The sequence below is a fragment of the Chiloscyllium punctatum genome, chromosome 11 (genome assembly GCF_047496795.1).
Source record: "Chiloscyllium punctatum isolate Juve2018m chromosome 11, sChiPun1.3, whole genome shotgun sequence".
In the NCBI taxonomy this organism is placed as follows: domain Eukaryota; kingdom Metazoa; phylum Chordata; class Chondrichthyes; order Orectolobiformes; family Hemiscylliidae; genus Chiloscyllium; species Chiloscyllium punctatum.
In genome coordinates, this window is record NC_092749.1 from 4,514,704 (window position 1) to 4,538,464 (window position 23,761).

Genomic DNA, 23,761 nt, shown 5'->3' on the forward strand with positions numbered 1-23,761 from the left:
TTGGGGTTTAAGTGAGTGCAAGGGAAATCCTGTTGTTTGGGAGGGAAGGAGGGTGAAGTCAGAGGCAGGAAGTGGGTTAAACACTGCTGAGGGCTCAGTAACCCCCTTGAGATGGGTTTGGGGTGGTAATGGGTTTGGGGTGGTGATGGGGTTGGGTGTGGTGGGTTTGGGGTGGTGATGGGTTTGGGGTGGTGATGGGTGGTGGTGGTGATGCGTTTGGTGTAGTGATGCCTTTGGGGTGGTGTTGGGGTGGGGTGGTGATGGGTTGGGGTGGTGGTGATGGGTTGGAGTGGTGGTGGGTTGGGGTGGTGGTGATGGGTTGGGGTGGTGATGCGTTTGGTGTAGTGATGCCTTTGGGGTGGTGTTGGGGTGGGGTGGTGATGGGTTGGAGTGGTGGTGGGTTTGGGGTGGTAATGGGGTGGGGTGGTGATGGGTTGGGGTGGTGGTGATGGGTTGGAGTGGTGGTGGGTTTGGGGTGGTAATGGGGTGGGGTGGTGATGGGTTGGGGTGGTGGTGATGGGTTGGAGCGGTGGTGGGTTTGGGGTGGTAATGGGTTTGGGGTGGTGATGGGGTGGGGTGGTGGTGGGTTTGGGGTGGGGTTCGTTGGGGATTAGTTGGGGTTACGGATGGGGATGGGTTTGGGGATGGGGTGAATCCTCGGCTGGGGAAATGGTGGATTTGGGGGATGATGTGTTTCCGTGCTCTCTGACTCTGTCTATGATAACACCCTGTACTGGATCCAGATCCGGATTACTGTGGTACTCCGCTCCGGGACTTCAGTCGCTCTCGCCACATCTGGGCAGAGTTAAAGGTCCGGGCGAACCGCGGCTTTTCAGATCGAAGCGAAACCGGACCGGGATAGCACCGGGACAGAGCAGGATTGGACTGGGACAGAGTTGGATAGCACCGGTTAGCACCGCAATAGGACCGGGACAGGACCGGCACAGAGCGGGATTGGATCGGCAAAGGAAGGGCTACAACCGGGATAGGACCCTGTGGAACGGGATAGAAGCTATACTGAAGCGGGTTTGACCCGGGATTAGACCGGGCCAGGAGCGGGACCCACGCAGTTCCAGGGCCGATGCTGCAGCGTGGACCCAGGTAATTCAGCCTGAACCCATTCATTCCCCACAGGTCAACAAGCGCCTCTCTGGGAAGGTACAACGTCTGCCTGTGCCTGTATATCTCCCTCCCTCTCTGTGTCTCTCAAACTTCTGCATCTCACTGTAATCGCTACCACCCAATTATCACTCCCGGTTCCCGCTCAATGCCCAGCTCCATTGTCAATGAATACCCCCTTGGGTCAGGGGCTGCAAAGATCACTTGAATACCACCACCCCCCCATACCCCATCCCCTCCCACACACACCGCCCTCAGCACAACCACACACACACTCTCTCTCTCACACACACACACCCTGACATTCTCACGCTCTCACTCTCGCTGACTCCTGCACAGAGTAAACGTGTGGAAAGGCAAGTTTTCTTTTGCTGAATTCAAATGGGGCGCCCCGCCAGATTACCTGGAGGAGAAAGCTTGATGGCACTATCACTGGACAGTTAACCTGGAGATCCAGGGAATATTCTGGGGACCCGGGTTCAAATCTCACCATGGCAGATGTTGGAATTTGAATTTACTATTAAATCTGGGATTAAGAGTGTAATGATGATCATGGAACTACTGTTGATTGTCACCAAACCTCATCTGGGTCACCAATGTCCTTCAGGGAAGGAAACTGCCATCCCTACCTGGTCTGGCCTACATGTGACTCCAGACCCACAGCAATGTGGGTGATTCTCACCTGTCCTGTGGGCAGCAGGGATGGGCAATAAATACTGGTCTAGCCAGCCTTGCCTTCATTCTATGAATGAATTTTTAAAAACCGTGAACAAGTGGTGTATTAAAACTGAGGATGAAGAGGACGTGGTGGTATTCTCCGGTGAGACTGTGTCAATGAGGATTTTGGAAAGTTAACAGGTTCTGCCTGAAGGACAGTGAAGGTTTAAGCTGGAGACTGCAGAGGGTCAAATGAGGCGTGTCCAGAGGTTGGAACAGCCCTGTGAGAAGGGGAGTGTGGGGGAGGGGCTGGGAGCAGGAATTTCTGTGAAGGAAAATTCCATCAGAAACTTTCCCCTGGAGTTGGGAATGTGATGTTGATTCTGGGGCTGAGAGTGGAACAGGATCTGGATAGAATGGCCGAATGGGCTCTTCACACCTTTTGAACCTTACTTAGATTTTGTGTTTTTGCATTATTGTGTGTTCCGGAGTCAATCCACTAACATCATTCTCAGCCCAACACCCTCCTGTTCAATCTCCTGCTAGGACATGCAGGATGGGGTGAATAGTCTCCTGCACTATAATGATTCCACCCTCAAAAAACTGAAACTCGTTAACAACGTCTGTGTCCCAGCTCAGACATCAAGTCCTTGTTTCCTAATCTCTCCCTGTAAATCGCTCACACAGGACCAGCAATACCTCACCTTTAAGTTCAAATCTCCCTCATGCTCTCACCTTCTCTCTATCACTACCATCTCCTCTGAAAGCATTGCTTTCCCCTTCATGGCCACACAAGTAAGATCAGGTATTAAAGAAGTTGCTTTTATTGGTCAGGGAATTGAGTACAAGAGGTAGGATGTCATGTTGTAGCTTTATAAGACTTTGGTGAGGCCACACTTAAAGCATTGTGTTCGGTTCTCTGGTCACCACATTACAGGAAAGATATGGAGGCTTCAGAGAGGGTGCGGAGGAAGTTTACCAGGATGCTGCCTGGATTAGAGAGTATGAGCTATAAGGAGAGGCTAGAAAAAATGCTGATTGTTTTCCTTCGAGTGGCGGAAGCTGAGGGTAGACTTGATCGAAGTTTATAAAATCATGAGATGCATAGATAGGATTGACAGTAAGAACCCTATTTCCAGAATCAAAATGTCTAACTCTAGGGGGCATGCATTTAAAGTGAGAGGGGGAAAAAACCAAAAGAAATGTGAGGGCCAAGCCTTTTACAGAGTGGTAGGAGTCTGGAACTTCCTGCAGGGCTGGTGGTGGAGCCAGATACAATAGGGGAGTTAACGGGACTGTTAGATAAGCACATGAATATTCAAGGAATGGAAAGATATGGACTAAGGGCCGGCAGAAGGGATTAGTTTCATTTAGCGTCATGTTCGGCATAACATCATGGGCCAAAGGCCCCATTCTCCTGCTGTACTGTTCTATACTCTGTATATTCTCCAATTTGCCCTCACGCAGAATTCCCCACTTTCTCTCACTCCAACATTGTCGCTCTACCTTCGGTTTTGGAATTCCCTTCAGACGATGTTCCACCTCTGACTTCTTTGCCCTTCCCTTAAGATGTTTCTTAAAATCTTTTTGATCGAAGTTCACTTACAGTGGAAATACTGGGCGCTTGTAAGAATAGTGCAGTAATAATCACGAGTGTTTTGTATATACATACAGCGTGGATTAATTATATTGGCAAGGGTAGCTGCAAGAGAGAGCTCAATGTATTCAAGATTGTTTCTGGGAGTAATATGTTATGGAACTAGCTGGAGAGCAGGCTAGTCTGGACTTGGTAATGTACATTGAGGTGGGATTAATTAATGATCTCAGAAAAGCGTCCTCCAGGGAGGAAGGATCATAGTATGCCAGAATTTGAAATACATTTGAAGGGTGAGAAACTGGAGTCCCACATTAATGTTTTGGATTTAAACAAAAGTAATTACAGAGACAAGGACAGATTTGGTGGTAGTGGACTGGACAGCAAGACTAGTATAACTTATGGGAGTCATTTTATTGTTCGTAGATTCCCTACAGTGCAGATTGAGGCCATTCAGCCCTTTAAGTCTGCACCAAATATCCAAATATTCTCTCCCTTATTCCTCCATTTACTATGGCCAATCTGCCTAGCTTGCTCATCTCTGCACACTATGGGGCAATTTCCTTTGGCCAATCCACCTAACCTGTACATGTTTATATTGTTGGAGGAAACTGGAGCACCTGGAGACTGGGGGAATGTGCAATTTCCATACAAACAGTTGCTGAAGTCTATAATCTAACCCAAATCCTGGGTTCATGTGTTATGAGGCAGCAGTGCTAACCACTGAGTCACTATGTCGGGACAGTTGATGAGGTGTAGCAGATGTTTAAGGAAATAATTTATCCCAAATAAAATATATACTAGAAAGAAAGAAAGATTGTAAGAGAGGAATAAACCATCCATGACTAAGCAAGGACATTAAAGATAATATAAAAACAAAAACAAAAGCATGCAATTTTGCAAAGGCAAGAGGCAGGCTGGAAGATTGGGAAATAAACTTTCTCACTTAGTGAGTCATTAGAGAATAGAACACATTGTCTGGAAATGTGATGCATTCAAGAAGGGCATTGGCTGGTTATTTTGATAGAAATGGTCTGTAGAAATATGGGCAAAAGGCAGGAGATTGGCACTAAGTAATAGCATCAGATTAAATAATACAGCCAGGACAAGCATATTGGACTACATGGCCTCTTTCTGCGCTACAATAGTTCTGTGATTCTAGGGAAACTCTCCACCACAAGGGGACAGGGTGAAAAGTCTACAAAGGCGGTTGCCATGTCACCCACTGAGGGGCAGATAGTTTTGTCCTCCCCACAGAAGTTTGGGAAGTGAGGGAGAAATGTCTTCCTGTGGAGATCCTTCTGCCCCTCTGACCCCATCCATGTGTGTTCCCTTGGAGCAGGAATCAGTCGGGTTCCAGACTGGGCTTGGGGTCACTCCACGGTTTGGTGCCAGTCCAGAGATTTCATGCCCATTTTGATCAGGTCTCAATGTGCAGATGTTTAAATCTAAAGTTCATACTGTTATGGGTGGACTTGGACTCACACTGTCTGGATTATTAGTCTCAGATTTGACTAATTCACAATGTTTGAGTCTGAAGCCCCCCCTATCGCAGGCTGCCCCTGGTTTGGCTGAGTGTTTGAGTGAAATATTGAGTGAATATTGTTGCAGTGATGATGATGAGCTTGGTGATGATTGTCACTGTTGGATGGTTGCTGGTGAGGGATTGTTCGACAGTGAATAGGTTTTTACAGTTCCCGGTAGGTGCTCAGTTGGCAGTGATGAGTTGTCAGTTTTGTATCTGATGTTGGACCCTGTGTTTATTCCCTTCTGTGTAGGTGACAATGGCGAGTGTATTGTCTCGACGTCTGGGTAAACGATCATTGCTTGGTGCCACTGTTCACACCCCCAGTCCTTCCGGGAGTGGGATCCTTATTCCTGGTGTTATACAAGCGTACCGGCTAGATTCTGGGAAAGGCAACTCCTCCTACACTGTCTCGTTTGAGGATGGTCAGTTTAAGGAGTACAGCGAGGACAGCATCATCGGGCCAGGGTTCCAGAGTCTCTCTCGTTTCAAACTCTACCCAGGGCAGAGGGTAAGTGTGGCTGACTGCAGGTGGAGTGCTCCTGGGTAGCTGGGTGCCTGTCTCAGGGGGTGGGGGGAGAATCCTGGGGCAGAGGGTAACTAAGGGAGGCAGTGAAAACCCCCTTTCCCTTTCTGCGTCGCCACATCTCCCATTCGGACTGATGTGGGAGTTGTTCCCCTGAGGTGGCTAAGATAGTCTCCTCGACGTTTTCCAGGGCTGAAGGGGTTAACACACGAAGAATGGTGAAACAGGTTAGAACTCCAGCCATTGGAGTTGAGAGGAATAAGAGATGACCTTATTGTAACATAACAGATTCTGAGGGGACAGAATATGATGGATACCTGGGAAATGATTCCTCTTGTGAGGGAGAAGAAAACTAGGGATACAATTTAGAATCCCGACAGTGCCGATAGAGGACATTCAGCCCATCAAGTCTGCACCAACCCTCCGAAAAGCATCCCACCCTATCCCCATATCTAATCCACCTAGCCTACACACTATGGGCTATTTAGCACGGCCAATCCACCTAACCTACACATCTTTGGACTGTGGGAGGAAGCCAGAGCACCCGAAGGAAACCCACGCAGATACGTGGGGAGAATGTGCAAACTCCACACAGACAGTCACCCGAGGTGGGAATTGAACTCAGGTCCCTGGCGCTGTGAGGCAGCAGTGCTAACCACTGAGCCACCCATTCAAAAATAAGACTTCCCCATGAGATCGAGATTTGAAATATTTTCTCTCAGAGATTTGTTAGACTCTCATTCACAGAAGCTGGTGGAGGCTGGGATTATAAATTTAAGACTAGGTTAGAGTTGGATTGACATAGAACTTATTGAATGGTGGGACAGCCTTATAAGGCTGAGGAGCTTACCCCTGCCCTGGTGTATGGGAGGAATAGAGTAGAGAGGGTGCAGAGTTTGGTTTCTGTTGAGTGTTGGGCCCAAGGTGAATTGAATGGGTGATGTAGCTAGCACCCTCCTCCCCCTCACAAACTGACGATGGTGGTTTCTTGGCCCAGGTTTATCTAACCCACAGTGGGCGGGAGTATGTGGGGCTGGTCGAGCAACACAATCACCTGGACAACGAGGTCCTGGTCCACGTGAAGGAGCTGGACCTGCGCTCGCTGAGGAAAATTGAAGATGTCCGATTGACAGAGAGCCGGAAGTCACCGCGCCTCCAGGAACAGGAGAGGGAGAATCTGAGAGCAACGAGCAAACAGACGGAGAGCAAGAGGATCCACTGCTCTGAGAGCATTGATATCCCTCCAAGGTAGGCCTGGGGTGCAGGGTGGGGAGAGGAGGAGGGGCTGGAGAACAGCTGGACCGGGTCCTGTCAGCTCCAGGGTAGTTCACTTGGGATTGGTGGGTGGGTAGGGAGAGGGGGATGTGGAGGGAAGGAGAGATTCCAAGAGAATATTCCAAGGTATTCCCAGAAAATCCCAGGATGGTTAGTGTCAGAGTCATCAAGGCATTTACAATGCAGAACAACGCTATTTACCCCATTGAAACCATGCTAGCTTCTTGTGGATTAATCTGGTCAGTCCCACATCCCTGCTATATCCCTGTATTCAACAAGATCATTTCCCTTGAGCCTGTGACATTTCTTTTTGAAATCAAAGATTGTTCACTGTCCAATGACCTTGCAGGTAGAGAGTTCAAGGTCGTTGCCACTTGCTGGATGTAAAGATTCTTTTTCAAATTCCTCCTTCTTCTCTCGACCAAAATCTTAAATCTATGTCTCCCTACAATTGGTTACCAGGAAGACCTTTTCTCTGGTCCGTCGTATCGAAACCTCCCATAATCCTTTAAACCTCGATCTAGTCTCTCCTCAGTCTCCTTTGCTCCATGGGAGACAATCCCAGCATCTCCAGCTTAATTCTATTCCTAATCTGGTAAATCTCCACATTTACCCAATAATATAAACACCTTTCCATTAACACCAGAGGGGTCTGCCGTCACCTGCTCTCTGACAAAAGGATGGATTTAATCACTGTTCCAGTAGGACTTTCTGATCATTTTCATTAAGCTAAGATCCCATCACTGAAGTAATCAACTAATCTGCCTCTGTTTTGACTCCAAATTTGAAAAATTAAATATAACTATATTTACATAAGTATTGTCCTAAAAATCAGCTGTTTCACAATAATTCTCTCGGGAGGAAAACCTGCTGCTCTTATCTGATCTGGCCCACAAATGACTCCAGACATACATCAATGTGACTTGTACCTGCCCTCCCAAAATCTTAGCAGGTCTTATACACTTAATGGTCCTAAGGAGTGTTGCTGAACAAAGAGACCTTGGATTGCAGTTTCATAGTTCCTTGAAAATGGAGTCATGGGTAGATAGGATGGTGAAGGTGGCGTTTGGTATGCTTTCCTTTATTGGTCAGAGTATTGAGTACAGGAGGTGGGAGGTCATGTTGCGGCTGTACAGGACATTGGTTAGGCCACCGTTGGAATATTGCGTGCAATTCTGGTCTCCTTCCTATCGGAAAGATGTTGTGAAACTTGAAAGGGTTCAGAAAAGATTTACAAGGATGTTGCCAGGGTTGGAGGATTTGAGCTATAGGAGGAGGTTGAACAGGCTGGGGCTGTTTTCCCTTGAGCATCAGAGGCCGAGGGGTGACTTATAGAGGTTTACAAAATCATGAGGGGCATGGATAGGATGAATAGACAGTCTTTTCCTTGGGGTGGGGAATCCAGAACTAGAGGGCATGGGTTTAGGGTGAGAGGGGAAAGATATAAAGTTGCCAAGAGACAACTTTTTCACGCAGAGGGTAGTACGTGTATGGAATGAGCTGCCAGAGGAAGTGGTGGAGGCTGGTACTGGCACTGGAGGGGATACAGAGGAGGTTCACTGGGTTGATTCCGGAGTTGACGGGGTTGGGTTATGAGGAGAGACTGAGTAGACTGGGATTATATTCATTGGAATTCAGAAGAATGAAGGGGGGGTGGAATCTTACAGAAACACATAAAATTAAGAAGGGAATTGATAAGATAGAAGTAGCGAGGATGTTTCCATTGGCAGGTGAAGCTAGGACAAGAGGGCATAGCCTCAAAATTAGGGGGAGCAGGTTTAGCACTGAATCAAAAAGGAACTTCTTCACCAGAGGGTTAGGAATCTATGGAACTCCTTCTCCAGTGAAGTAGTTGATGTTACTTCAGTAGAAGTTTTTTAAAGCTAAGGTGGATTTTTTTTGAACAGTAAAGAGGTTAAAAGTTATGGTGAGAGGGCGGATAGGTGGGTCTGAGTCCATGAAAAGATCAGCCATGATCTTATTGAGTGGCGAAGCTGGCTCGAAGGGCCAGATGGCCTACTCCTGCCCCTGGTTCTTATGGTCTTATTGGAAATTGACTAGTCCCCTGCACCCCCCTACCCTGAATGTAGTAGCCAGAGAGTGGGGGGTTGCAGGTTGGTGGGGGTTAGGAACAGCCCTATTCTCCTGCTGGGTTAATAGAGTGAATCCAGCTGCTGGGACACAGTCGGGAGCTGGGTTGAGGTGTAGTGTTAAACAAAATCTCTGTTTATACTGTGCAGTTGCTTGGTGAATTCTGGGCCCTGTTAGATGACAATACAATCATATGGAGGGGAAGTAGGCCATTCAGCCCATCTGGAAAGGGCAGTTTATTTTAATAAAAACTTTATACATTCATGGGACATGGGTATTGCTGTCTGGCCCAGCATTTATTGCCGATCCCTAGTTGCCATTGAGAAGGTGGGGATGAGCTGCATTCTTGGAGTATTGCACCCACCTGCTGTGGGTTGACCCGCAATGTTCTTTGGGAGGGAATTCCAGGATTTTGACCCAGCAACAGTGAAGGAACAGCGATATATTTCCAAGTCAGGATGGTGAGTGGCTTGAGGGGGATCCTGCATGGGGTGGTGTTCCCATAATCTGCTGCTAATGTCCCTCTGGATTGAAATGGTTGTGTGTTTGGATGGTGCTGTCTGAGGATCTTTGGTGAATATCTGCAGTGCATCTTGTAGATAGTACACACTGCTGCTACTGAGCATCAGTGGTGGAGGGAGTGGTTGTTTATGGTTGTGGATATTGAAAGCTCCCATTTGATATCAGTGACTAACTCACACTTCTAATCTTATCCAGAGGCCCAGGAGTGGTCGATATGGATGAAGTCATGGCAGCCATGGTATTGACCAGTTTGTCATCCAGCCCATTGGTCAACAGTCCCCTGAACAGCAGCACCATGCCAGGTAGGAACACCGATGTTTACAGAGCACCAGCAAGCTGAGGGAGTGTCCTACCGGGGTCTGTGTACCCAGGGCAGGGCACTGTGTGGCTGTCTGAGCTGGTCTGGTTACTGCCTGTACCAGCTCTCCTGCACACGGTGTAACTGCACTCAAAGCTGTGGGGCCCAGGCACATTGCCCCGGGGACAGTGGGGTAAGCAGTGAGTGAGTGAACCCTCTTGTATGTTTTGTCCCTGTGTCAGGATTGGCTGAATCGGGGAGTGGGAGCAGCGGCATATGGAGCTGGGGCAGCGATACCCCCTCTCCCTCCACACCGCCATTCGGCCAGTCTGCTGGGCTAGCTCAGGGAGGGGACGGCTCCGACCGATATGGGACACAGCCGCTGCTGCTTGAGGAACCGACAGCTCGCAAACGGAAGGTAAGTGGTGGGGAGTTGGGGGGTGTGGGTTGGGGGAAAGTGAGTGTGGGGAGGGACGTGATGGGGTGGGGGAGAAGGGGTTGGGGGAAGAGGCTGGGGAACAGGCTGGGGGAAAGAGAGCGGGAAGGTGTGGGGGAAAGAGAGCGGGAGGGTGTGGGGGAAAGAGAACGGGAGGATGTGGCGGGGGAGAGAGTTGGGGGGTTTGGCGGGCAGAAAGTTAGGGATGTGTGGGGGTGGCAGAGAGCTGGGTGTGGTGTGCAGGGGTGGAATGGAGCGGGGCTAAGGGAGTAGGGGGTAAGGGGAAGGGAGTGGGGTGGGGAGAAAGTAGTTGGGTGTGGGGGAAGAGAGTTGGGGGTGTGTGGGGGAAAGGGAGAAGGGGGCTGGGTAAGAGAGCAAGGTTTGGGAAAGGGGGTGAGGGGTGGGGGTAGGAGCACAGACCTGTGGAGGGTCTGGGGGCTAAGGGAGACAGCAGTATTAGATCCCTAAGCATTTGACCTCAGCGTTATTCCCTTGTCCATTCCCCATAGCCCTGCAGTGTCTGTTTCAGTAACTGACCAATGCCCCTCTTGAATGCCTCCGTTGAACCCATCTTCTATCCCATTTCCAGCCGGCCCATCCTAAACTGTCACGACTCGCTGGGTGAAAATGTTTGTTTCTCACATCACGCTTGCTTCTTTTACAAAACATTTTAAAACTTGGCCCAGTTCTGACTTCCTCCCTCTCCACTCTGTCAAGCTTCTTCATAAGTTTGAAAAGACTATAAGACCACCAGAACTAGGAGCAAAATTAGGCCATATCACCCATTGAGTCTGCTCTGCCATTTGGTCAGGGCTGATATGTTTCTCAACCCTATTCTCCTGCCTCCTCTGTGTAACCCTTGGTCTCCCTCACTAATCAATAACCTTTCTATCTCTGACTTAAATACACTCAATGACTTGGTCTCCACAGCCCTCGGAGGCAATGAGTTCCAGGATTCCCCACCCTCTGGCTGAAGAAATTCCTCTTCATCTCTGTTCTAAAGGATCATCCCTTCGCTCCGAGGTTGTGGGTTTGGGTCCTAGTCTCTCCTACTTGTGGAAACATCTTCTCCATGTCCGTTCTCTCCAGGCCTCTCAGTATTCTCTAAGATTCAATCAGATCCCCTTCATCTTTCTAAACTCCATTGGAAACAGACCCAGAGTCCTCAATCACTCCTCATGTGACAAGCCCTTTATCTCCTGGATCATTCTTGTGAACCTCCTCTGGACCTCCTCCAATACCAGCGCATCCTTCCTTAGATACTGGGCCTGAAACTGCTCACAATATTCCACACGCGATCTGACCAGAGCTTATTGCAGCTGCAGCTTCTGCTCTTGAATTCTAGCCTTCTTGAAATGAATGCTAACATTGCAATTGCTTTCCTAACTGCCACTGAACATGTGTGTTAAACTGAAGAGAAGCCTGAACTAGGACTCCCAAGTCCCTTTCAGATTTCTGAAGCCTTTTGCCATTTAGAAAATAGTCCATGCCTCTATTCTTCCTGCCAAAATTCATAACCTCACACTTTCCCACACTGTATTCCATCTGTCACTTCTTTACCCACTTTCCCCCAAGTCCTTCTGCAGCCTCCCTACGTCCTCAACATTACCCATCCCACCACCTATCTTTGTGTCATCTGCAAATTTAACAACAATGTCCTTAGTTCCCTCGTGCAGACTGTTCATGTTAAACTTCTTTTAAATCTCCTTCTCTCTGAGGAAAACAGTTCCTGCTTCTCTCATGTATCCACATCACTGGCGTCTTATCTTTGGACCGATTCTCATAGGTCTCTTCTGCACTTTTCCAATTCCATAAAAACATAGAATCATCGAAAATAGCAGCAGGAGTTGGCCATTCAGCCCTTCGAGTTTACTCTCCCATTCAATATGATCATAATTGATCATTGAACTCAGTCCCCTCATCCCATCCTCCACCCACCATAGCCATTGATTCCTTTAGACCTAGGGACTATGTCTAACTCCTTCTTGAAAACACTCAATGTTTTGGCCTCAGCCAGTTCCCACAATCCAGAATTCCACAGGCTCCTCAATCTCCGGGTGAAGACATTTCTTCTCTCAAAAACCAAAAGAACAGCGGATGCTGTACATTGGGAACAAAAACAGAAAATGCTGGAAAAGCTCAGCAGGTCTGGCAGCATCTGTGGAGAGAAATCAGAGTTAATGTTTCAAGTCCAATGACCTCTCCTCTGAATATTTCTCCTCATCTCCATCCTAAATGGCCTTTTCCTTATCCTGTAACTGTGACCCCTCCACTACTGGGAACATCCTTTCTCCTTTTACCATGTCTCGTCCTGTTAGAATTTTGGAGGTTTCTTTGAGATCACCCTTCATTCAGCTAAACTCCAGTGAATATAATTCTAATTAATCCAATCTTCTCTCGTATGTCAGACCTGCCTTCTCAGGGATCAGTCTGGTAAACCTCCATTGCTCTCCCTCCATCACCAGAATATCCTTCCACTGATAAGAAGATCAAAACTGCATACAATATTCTAGGTGTGGGTTTACCAAGGCAAACATTGCTGTAGTGTAATCCCCAGGACTGCACTGAGATTGAAGCAATGATTTATGTAAGTTCATCATAATCTCCCTGCTCTTGGATTCACAGCCCCTGTTTATTAATATTGTATGTTTTCTGAACAGCCCTTTGAACTTCTCTTGCAACCTTTAATAATTTGTGCATATATATACTGAGGTCTTTCTGCTCCTGTACAGCCTTCAGAGTTGTACCCCTTATTTTATATCATCTCTCTATGTTCTTTTATTGACATGCGTCACCTCAGACCCCTCAATATTAAACTTCATCTGCCCCCCTTGCCCCACCCCACCAACTTGTCAATGTCCTTTCAGAGTTCCACACTGTTCTCCTCTCAGTTTACGATCCTTTTAAGTTTTGTACCATCTGCACTCTGTGAAACTGCCCCTGTTCACCAAGATCCAGGCCAGTAATATTTATCAGGAAAAGCAAGGATCCCAATCCTTATCCCTAAGGGATCTCACTATCATCCAGCCTGACATATATCCATTGACCTTTCTCTCTCTTTCCTGTCACTCAGACAGTTTTGGATCCACATTGTGACTGTCTCCTGTCACACCAAGATCTATAGCCTTCTTCACCAGTCTGTTGTGTGCCACTGTAGCAGACGCCATCTGGAAATCCATGTCCAACATCACCCTCATCAACTCTCTCTGTTACCTCTTCAAAAAACTCCAGTTAGTTGGTTAAACACAATCTCCTCTTTTAAAAACCCATGACAGTGCTATTTTCTCTTTTTATTTATACCCAGAAATGCTATCGCACACAACTGCATGACTTTCCCATTACCAACATCACCTGGATTCTATTTGTCGTTTTTGAACATTAACCATCACTAATAAAACACACCGTTATCTAGTGAAATATCGACCAGCAGAGCTTACTATGGGCAATATTATGGTGACTGTCCCAAACAAATCCCATTGATTCTATCCCAAGTTAATGTTGATAGATGTTCCCTCCAAGCACAGTTAAGCTAACTGCTCTGTAGTTGCTGGGATGATATTGACAACCTCTTGTGAACAAGGATGTCATAGTTACCATTCTCCCCCCACCCCGGCACCAGCCCTGGATCCTGGGAATACTGCACCCCAATTACCACTGCCATAGGGGTTCAGGAGAAAAACAGACTAGTGGGGCCGAAGGGGGTGGGGAGACAGACTGACTGGGGGGATCTCGGTGCGGGGGAGGGGGGGAGGGTGGGGTAGGTGCCTGGATGTGGGTGAGGGCAATGTCTGGGAGTGTCCCCGCCTCCCCACTCCAGATCACCAGAGGGAGGTTGTGATGATGATCCTGACCTGATGTTCACATCTGTGTGTCTATGTCTCTCTTTGTCTCTCCCTTGTCTCTCCCCCTCCCCTTCTGTCTCTCCCCCTCCCTCTCCACCCTCCCTTCCCTCTCTGTCTCTCCCCCAGAACTCCATGAAGCTCCTGTATCGCTGTATGTGGCCTCTCTGTCAGAAACTGCTCTCCTCACCGGCTGGAATCCGCAGGCACATCCGCACAGTACACCTTGGGTAGGAAATATTGCCCAGCTGGAGGGGATGGGGAACTGGGGGGGGGGGGGTTGAGGGTGAGACTGTGGGTAATGGGAGAACTGTGGGTTAGATACAGAGTAAAGCTCCCTCTACACTGTCCCCATCAAACACGCCCCAGGGCAGGGACAGCACAGGGTTGGATACAGAGTAAAGCTCCCTCTGGTGTTTCTTTGAGCTCAGCCTAAACTGATTAAACCATTGGTTGAATTCAATTGTGGTGTCTGTCTGCCCCCATGTGGTGTAGATGGTTATTGCGGTGTCTGATGTGTCGAGGAGCTCAGCCAACTGTGTGTGTGGGCAGGCAGTGTCTGTGATGCTGGTTCTCACCTGTGAATTGTGTCAAAGTGTTTGACGTCAGCGATGAGAGAGGTGTGAGCATGTTGGAGTTATTCACCTCGGAGCAGAGTTGAGTGTATTAATGGGAGAATTGGCATGTTGAAAATAGTGGGAGGATCTTGGATTGTAAACAATAATAAGACTTACAATACTAAAGGAGCAGAGAGTGCTGGGTGAACCTGTGCAGAAATAGGTGATGATGTGTCAGAATGTGCTGGGAACACTGATGAAGTTTACAGCAATCAGGGCTCTGTTCATAGGGGTGTAGGTTAAAACACAAGGACATTACTGTGAGTCTTCAACAAACACTATTTCGGTCTTGGGGAGGACTATGAGTACCTCTACCTTTTCAGAATAATGTGAACTCTTGCAGAGGCTACAGTTGTAATTAAATGATACAACGAATGGGGCACTTCCTGGTGGAGATGGAGCAGACAAACTGGAACTGTTTTCCCTGGAGAGGAGGAGATTGAGAGGGAGATTTGATTAAGGTGTTCAAACTCCTTACAGCTGCAGACCCCCAGCTTGAAGATGAAGATGAAGAACCTGTTGTATTTACAGAAAGACTGAGGGCCAGAGGGTCCCAGTGCAAGATAATGGGCAAAACAAATAATGGTGACTAACGGGATAAAGTGTTCACACAGCAAATGGTTAATATCTGACAGGCTGTGTGAGTGAGTGTGTCTTTCTAAACCGAAAGAGAATTTGCAGGAAGAAGGGGAAAGGCTAGGGAATCGAGGGGAGAGACTGGCCTCGCTGCTCCTGTACAGAGCCAGCACGCACATGATGGAGCAAATGTAGTCTTTGAGACCTTTCTGTCATTGAGAGTGCAGCAGGAGGATTGGTAACCATGCTGGCACCATGGCACTGTGGAAAATACTCAGTCACAGATTCAGAGGGAATGGTGAGGAATAGTTGGCTGTGCCGTGAGTTGGAATCTGGAATTGGAGGCTTTGGCAAGCACATTCACTGGGAATATTTCAAAAGGGATTTGGAGATGGATAAGGAACAGTCATTCAGGATGGAGCAGCGGTGGGGGGGGGAGGAGGAGGGGGGGGTGGGGGGGTGGGGGAGGAGGGGGGGTGGGGGGGGGTGGGGGGGGTGGTATTCTTACAAAGAGCCTACATGGAAATGATGGGCTGAATGTACTGCATCATTCTCTGATATTGAATGAGGACAGGCTCTGAAGCACCATGAAGTTGAATTGAGGGTGATCTTGCAGGTGGGGTTTGAGCTGAGTGTTTGGGTAATAGGTGGTGGAGGGGAGGGACCTCTGGGGGCAATTCCCGGAGTGTCTCAGTCACCCCCCTCTGCCCCTTGACAGCAGATTAACCCCACTCCAGGGGTGGGACGGATTTGATTTAGCGCGAGGGAGAAGTGGGCAAGGTGGTGGGACAGGGTGGGGGTACAGGCAGGGAGGGCACTGGGAAAGGGGAGGGGGTGTGGACAGGTGGGTGTTTGGGGCAGGGGGTGCAGGGGAGCTGGGGGTTGCTGTAATGATGTTTTGTGGTTGGTTCTGACAGGCGTGGTGACTGTGAACACAGCGATGGAGAAGAGGATTTCTATTACACTGAGATCTCAGTGAGTGAGGATGAGAACCCAGACACATTGAGCACACGGCGCTGTGTGTCTCCACCTGCTGTACTCCAGGACCAGAGGGTCTCCATCAGTCTGTCACAGGGAGGCAGCTCTGAACACCAGCTCCCAGGCCCCCTCAGTCAGTCTGCTCCCAGCTCTCTGTGGCAGGTCTGTGTCGACCACACCTACCAGGTACATACACCACTCAGGGACTGTCAGTAAGACACACTGCCTGTACAGTCAGGGACTCTCTGTCAGACCCACTCCCCTCACAGTCAGGGACTCTCTGTGAGACCCACTCCCTTCACAGTCAGGGACTCTCTGTGAGACCCAGTCCCCTCACAGTCAGGGACTCTCTGTGAGACCCAGTCCCCTCACAGTCAGGGACTCTCTGTGAGACCCAGTCCCCTCACAGTCAGGGACTCTCTGTGAGACCCACTCCCCTCACAGTCAGGGACTCTCTGTGAGACCCACTCCCCTCACAGTCAGGGACTCTCTGTGAGACCCAGTCCCCTCACAGTCAGGGACTCTCTGTGAGACCCAGTCCCCTCACAGTCAGGGACTCTCTGTGAGACCCAGTCCCCTCACAGTCAGGGACTCTCTGTGAGACCCACTCCCCTCACAGTCAGGGACTCTCTGTGAGACCCAGTCCCCTCACAGTCAGGGACTCTCTGTCAGACCCACTCCCCAGATGGTCAGGGGCTCTCTTTGAGACCCACTCCCCACACGGTCAAGATGCATTTATTCTAGAGGGATAAATTCCAAACAATACCTTTAACTGGAGAAAGGGACAGTGAGGTGGAGCAATTAGTGATCAGGGAGCAGTGAGTGATCAGGGATGGTTGCAGAGAGCAGTCAGTGACACTATCAGTGGGTGGGTCACTGACGGTCTGAGTGGGTGGTCATTGATGGTCTGAGTGGGTGGCCAGTGACGGTCTCAGTGGGTGGTCACTGACGGTTTCAGTGAGTGGTCAGTAATGATCTCTGAGTGGTCAGTGGTCTGAGTGAGCGGTCACTGACAGTCTGAGTGAGTGGTCAGTAACGGTCTTGGTGATTGGTCAGTGGCGGTCTCATTGGTGGTCAGTGAGTGGTCGGTGACGGTCTCAGTGAATGGACAGTGGGTGGTCAGTGTGTGGTCAGTGACAGTCTCGGGGTGGTCAGTGAGTGGTCAGTGACATTCTCGGGGTGGTCAGTGACGGTCTCAGGGGTGGTCAGTGAGTGGTCAGTGACATTCTCGGGGTGGTCAGTGAGTGGTCAGTGACATTCTCGGGGTGGTCAGTGACGGTCTCAGGGGTGGTCAGTGTGTGGTCAGTGACAGTCTCGGGGTGGTCAGTGAGTGGTCAGTGAATGGACAGTGGGTGGTCAGTGACGGTTTCAGTGGGTGGTCAGTGACTGTCTCAGTGAGTGGTCAGTGAAGGTCTTGGAGTGGTCAGTAAGTGGACAGAGTGGTCAGTGACAGTCTCAGGGTGGTCAGTGACAGTCTCAGTGAATGGACAGTGAGCGGTCAATGACGGTCTCAGTGAGTGGTCAGTGATTGGTCAGTGACGGTCTCAGTGGGTGGTCAGTGACGGTTTCGGGGTGGTCAGTGCATGGTGAGTGACAGTCTCAGTGTGTGGTCAGTGATGGTCTTGGAGTGGTCAGTAAGTGGACAGAGCGGTCATTGACAGTCTCGGTGTGGTCAGTGTGTAGTCAGTGAATAGACAGGGGGTGGTCAGTGACGGTCTCAGTGGGTGGTCAGTGATGGTCTCAGTGGGTGGTCAGTGATGGTCTCAGTGGTCAGTGACAGTCTCAGTGAGTGGACAGTGGGTGGTCAGTGACGGTCTCAGTGGGTGGTCAGTGACGGTCTCAGTGGGTGGTCAGTGATAGTCTCAGTGAGTGGACAGTGAGTGGTCAGTGACGGTCTCAGTGGGTGGTCAGTGACGGTCTCAGGGGGTGGTCAGTAATGCTCTCAAGGGGTGGTCAGTGACAGTCTCAGTGGGTGGACAGTGAGTGATCAGTGACGGTCTCAGTGGGTGGTCAGTGATGGTCTCCAGTGTGGTCAGTGAGTGGACAGTGAGTGGTCAGTGATGGTCTCAGGGTGGTCAGTGATGGTCTCAGTGGGTGGTCAGTAATGGTCTCGGGGTGGTCAGTGGGTGGTCAGTGACGGTTTCAGTGGGTGGTCAGTGACGGTTTCAGTGGGTGGTCAGTGACGGATTCAGTGAGTGGTCAGTGACGGTTTCAGTGAGAGGTCAGTGACAGTCTCTGGGTGGACAGGGGGTGGTCAGTGACGATCTCATTGGGTGGTCAGTGACGGTCTCAGGGTGGTCAGTGGGTGGTCAGTGATGGTCTCAGTGAATGGTCAGTGACAGTCTCCATAAGACATAAGACCATAAGACATAGGAGTGGAAGTAAGGCCATTCGGCCCATCGAGTCCACTCCTCAGTGGGTGGTCAGTGATGGGTCTCAATGAGAGTGGACAGTGAAAGCTTGCTGCCATCAGATGGTCACTGTTGGTAATTTCTGTTCCAGATTTCTCCAGATTACCGCTGTGCCTTCACATTTGGGGATTGCTCTGTCCAACCACAAGTGGCCCTGCTGAAGCCCCATGTAGTTTTTGCCTCTCCAGTGCCCAGCCTCAGTGGGACAAGGTGAGTGACAGCAGGGGACAGCACTGAGACCGAGGATAGCTTTGTTCCTCACAGCGACAGTCTGCTCATGGCACTAACCACGTGTTTGTTTCACAGGAAGATCCGCGGGGAAGCTAAGAAGTGCCGCAAAGTGTACGGTTTGGAGAATCGAAACCAGTGGTGCACAGCCTGCCGTTGGAAAAAAGCCTGCCAACGTTTCCACGACTGACTCAACGAGCAGTTACCGTGGGAACAGGGAGACTCCCGGCATCGCCCCCTTCTCATGGGGTTTCTGTCTGTCAGCTCATTGTGTGAAGAGAGATTCCCCAGGATTGGGACAGTGTGGATTTCCCTCAGAATGACAGGCTGACGTTGGAGAATGTTGGCCGATAGACTAGGAGCCTGCAACCGAGGTTTCACCTCGTCCTGGACTGTGGCCGGGGTGGTGAAAGGAAATTCTCTCTCTCTCTCTTTGAGAACGGTTATCCTCCAGGTTGGAGGGAAGGGATTGACAGGAATGTTCCGATGGACTATGTCTCTTAGAGCCTGGGACTCCGAGCTCCAACCTCGTCTGAGCATTGATAGGATCCACTGACCTTCCTTGGGAGGGCCTACTAACAGCATCCAGAGATTCCAGTTTCTCAGGCACAGCATCACTCCCTGGAAATGGAATGTTCCTGGATTCAATCACCTTTCCAATTGGGATGCTCCATCTGTCATTGGTCATTTGTTTTTCCTCCAACGGGATTCCTCAGGGATTAGAGAGAAAGGAGCACAACTACCAAACTGAGTGACGTCAGTAAAGTTTCTTCCAAAGCTCATGTGTCTGTGTTTGGAATCTCCTCGTTATTTCAGACACTGAGTAATTAATGACAGCCCCGGATGTTTATAGTGACCTGGATCAGTCTCAGTGTAACTCCCTGCAGGACCGGCTGGCATTGACGTAGGCATTGGAATGGACTACTGCAGAAAGAGCCCTGACCACTCTGCAGAGTCCTCCTTACTAACACTAGATTTAGGTTTATTGTCACATGTCTATAAAATTACAGAGAAAAGTGTTTTCTTCATATGTTATACAGAAAGTTTCACCACACTCTGGTGCCATCTTGAAACACTGAAAATAATGCAAGATTTTACTGCAATAGAGTTCATCTTTCTCTTTTCTTCAGGTTCCTCCACCTCTGCTCCTCCAGTAGCTGCTTGACCTTGGCTGGAGACTCTGCAACAGGCTCCTATTTCCAGGCCTTCAGGCTGCAACTCCCATGTCTCAGCTGGAGCCCTGGGCCTGGCTATGTGCAGGTTCAGTTCCTCCTGATCCCCATCTGAAGTACCTCCCAGATGCTGCCGATGGTTATCAGTATTTAGGGTCCTCCACCATCTATCTCTTTCACCGCTTCCACTGTTCCTTCTGGAGTCAAAATGTGTGGTGCTAGAAAAGCACAACTAGTCAGGCAGCATCTGAGGAGCTGGAGAGTCGATGTTTTGGTCATTCCCAGTGAACAGCTTATGCTTGAAACGTCGACTCTCCTGCTCCTTGGGTGCTGCCTGACAGGCTGTGCTTCTCCAGCACCACATTTTTAAAGTCGGATCTCCAGCAGCTGCAGTCCTCACTTTCTCCTTTGCTCCTTCTGGAAGCTGGTCCTAGCGGCAGACCTAGTCACGGACCTGGTGCCTCGGCCTATCCTGTGAGTTCGGGCCGGGTGACTTAGCCCAGGACCTGCTCTTTGCTCGGTGGGAGACCTTGGGCTGGGATGGCGCCGTGTCTGGCTCATCCTGGTGTTGCTGCCACCAGAGGCCTCCTCCTTCACTCACCACGCTCCAGGCTTTAACCAGACTGGCTGCAGGGAGAGGTTTCACCCACAGGCCCCAAACTCCAGCTAAAAGGTTCAAACTGCTTTTGGAGTCTCTGGTATCAGAGTACCCTGTCCCTGAGCATTAAGAGTGGTGTGTAACCTCCTTTGTCAGCTCTGGGCCTCAGGCAGTACCTTGTTATGTTTGTGAGGAGGAAAGCACTGTGTGCTCAATGGTTCCATACCCGAGCAATGTTGAGTATCTGCCTGGTTCTGGTGTTACTGCCCAATGCTTGGAGCTTTCTCTCTCATCACACCCCACTCAGAGCAATCTCCACGTGTCTCTTACTGAATGTGAAAATATGTGCACTAGCTCAGTGTTGATTAGACTCAGACTCAGAATAATATGATAAAGCTGGGATAGACATTTACAAATCCCCATCTGTGTATCACACCCACAGCCTCTAGCTCTGTGGGTCACTTGACAAAGTGAATCTGAACAAAATATACCCCTCCCACACCCTCCATTGCCCCCCCACCAACCCCCTCACCCACCAACACCAGCGCTAACTACTGGAGTTAAACAGAGTGTTGGGTTAACAAGCGCAGAATACACTGGGGAGACTCAACACTGTCTGTCGGGGAGACAGACAGGGAGAGAGAAAGAGAGAAACAGGATTAATGTTTCGGGTCCAGTGATCCTTCTCCAGAACTCTGTCCTGTTCCCCAGACTCTCCATGCGCCACCCACGTGACCCTCTCTGCTCCCCTGACCTTTCCCACCCTCCAGCATCTGTGTCAGCTTGGAATCTGGGAGTCTGTGTTTCAAACACAGAGTGAGTGATTGATGGAAGCACATGAAAATACAATCAAACCCTGTTCTGAATTTAAATAGCAATAAAAATATTACCGGATTGAAATGGTTTTCTATATTTATACAATAGGAAATTTGAACAGAGTGAATTTAAAACCCAAATGGAAATTGAAGCTGAATGCTGATTGCTAATCCTGTGGACTCCAAATCCCACAAGTGCCTTTAGAAATTGGCAACTCTAAGAGGAGAGCTCTGAGTGGTTTCAGCACAACCTTTCTGATAGGATTCAGGGAGAAAGAACCTGATTTTTTTGGGGGTATTTGAGTGGGTCACACATCATACACAGGACAAAAAGACATTCTGTCTGTCCCATAAATGAGTCACGTAGTCTATGAGTTTTAGTGCGAGTGTGATGCCAGTGTATAGACTCTGCATCACAATGTCTGGTCAAACAGCTGATTATAACAGGGACAGCATTGAGTGTACTCAACCAGCACATTGTGTGAGGAACCCAGAGCATAGTGATCAAGATTACGTGTGATTCCATGATTGGACTGCACATTCTGAACAATCCAGGTTGCACTATGAATTACACAAACAGCTAATTCAAGATTCTCAGTAACACCCCTAACAAGGTTCATTTAGTCTTGCTAGAAACTATATGTAATCACACACATACAGCCTGGTCCTCTGCAGGCAAAAGGCATTTGTTCAGAAATTTCAACTTTTCAATCTAACAGAAATTTGGAGATACCTATCCCTTGGTGCATTCCCCATAACAATCCCTTATCCAATCAAAGTTAAGTTGTCTTTCATTAATTTTAAACATATTGTTTGGGACATGGTCATGCAGAATGTACTAGGAAAGAGATATCTCCCATTCAGGGTCCAATTAGCACCCTTTTCTTTATGTAGCATACATTGTTATTCGTGTTGGGGTTTGGTATTCTTGCAATTGTGTCCTGATGAGTGAAAGATGAGAAATGTCACCAGCATGTCTCATTATGTAACTGTATCTGAGTTTTGTAATACCAAGAGACTATTTGTATTTTGATAAAACTTGCTAATTTTAAATAAAAAGTGCAAGTTTAAAATGTGACTTCAGTTTGATAATTTCCATCAATGATAATCAATCCTGTCTGCAGGACTTTGGCACTGTGTTTGAAACCAGCAGACTCAGGAAGTAAGTGCGATAGGGAAAACTAGCATATATTGCTCAGTCCTAGTTCCTGGGGAGGGCAAGGATCCCAATGGCCCTGACAGAACTCAAACTGGGTGGTATTGCAGCTGAAGTGCCACTAGATAGTTCTGTCAATGGATCCATATGTCACTGTCCTGATGGTCAAGAGTAGCCTGATGGGGCAGTAATAGGCCATTGGTTTTCTCCTGCTTTTTGTGCACAGGACACAATTGGGCAATTTTCCACATTGTCGGGGAGACGCCAGTGTTGTAACTGTACTGGAACAGCTTGGCTAGGGGAGCATAAGTCTTCGGTACCGTTGCCGGAATGTTGTCAAGGCCCGTAGCCTTTGCAGTATCCAGTGTCTCCAACTACGACTTGATATCACGAGGAGTGAATTGAATTGAGTGGAGACTGGTGATGCTGGGGACCACTGGAGGAGGACGAGATGAATCATCTACAGGGCACTTCTGGCTGAAGATTGCTGTGAATGCTTCAGCCTTAACTTTTGTACTGGTGTTCTGGGCTCTTCCATCACTAAGGATAGGGATATTTGTGGAGCCTCCTCCTCCAGTAAGTGTTTAATTGTTCACCACCATTCCCGACTGGATGAAGCAGGACTGCCAAGCTTAGATCTGATTCATTAGTTGTGGGATCACTTATCTCTGTCTATCACTTACTGCTTATGCTGTTTGGGATGCAAGTAGTCCTGTTTGGTGGCTCGACCAGTTTGACCTCTCATTTTAGGTAAGCCTGGTTATGCAGACCACTCCCTCTGTGACTCCCTCGTCAGGTCCACACCCCCCACCAACCCAATCTCCACTCCCGGCACCTTCCCCTGCAACCGCAAGAAATGCAAAACTTGTGTCCACACCTCCCCCCTTACTTCCGTCCAAGGCCCCAAGGGATCCTTCCATATCCACCAGAAATTCACCTGCACCTCCACACACATCATTTACTGCATCCGCTGCACCCGATGTGGCCTCCTCTATATTGGGGAGACAGGCCGCCTACTTGCGGAACGTTTCAGAGAACACCTCTGGGACACCCAGACCAACCAACCCAACCACCCCGTGGCTCAACACTTCAACTCCCCCTCCCACTCCACCAAGGACATGCAGGTCCTTGGACTCCTCCATCGCCAGACCATAGCAACACGACGGCTGGAGGAAGAGTGCCTCATCTTCCAGCTGGGAACCCTCCAACCACAAGGGATGAACTCAGATTTCTTCCAGTTTCCTCATTTCCCCTCCCCCCACCTTGTCTCAGTCCCAACCCTCAAACTCAGCACCACCTTCCTAACCTGCAATCTTCTTCCTGACCTC

At 49.1% G+C, this 23,761-nt stretch overlaps 1 protein-coding gene across 1 annotated transcript; it reads left to right on the forward strand.

The window, feature by feature from the left end:
- Positions 1-789: 789 nt before the first annotated feature.
- On the forward strand, positions 790-22,334 carry LOC140482692 (zinc finger protein 395-like). Its single transcript, XM_072580213.1, has 9 exons — positions 790-1,101; positions 5,149-5,406; positions 6,419-6,669; positions 9,505-9,611; positions 9,850-10,025; positions 14,012-14,112; positions 15,993-16,239; positions 18,556-18,674; positions 18,771-22,334. Exons 2-9 carry the CDS (start codon positions 5,155-5,157, stop codon positions 18,880-18,882), a joined length of 1,365 nt encoding a protein of 454 aa, XP_072436314.1. The 5' UTR covers positions 790-1,101; positions 5,149-5,154; the 3' UTR covers positions 18,883-22,334.
- The last annotated feature ends 1,427 nt before the right edge of the window (positions 22,335-23,761 follow it).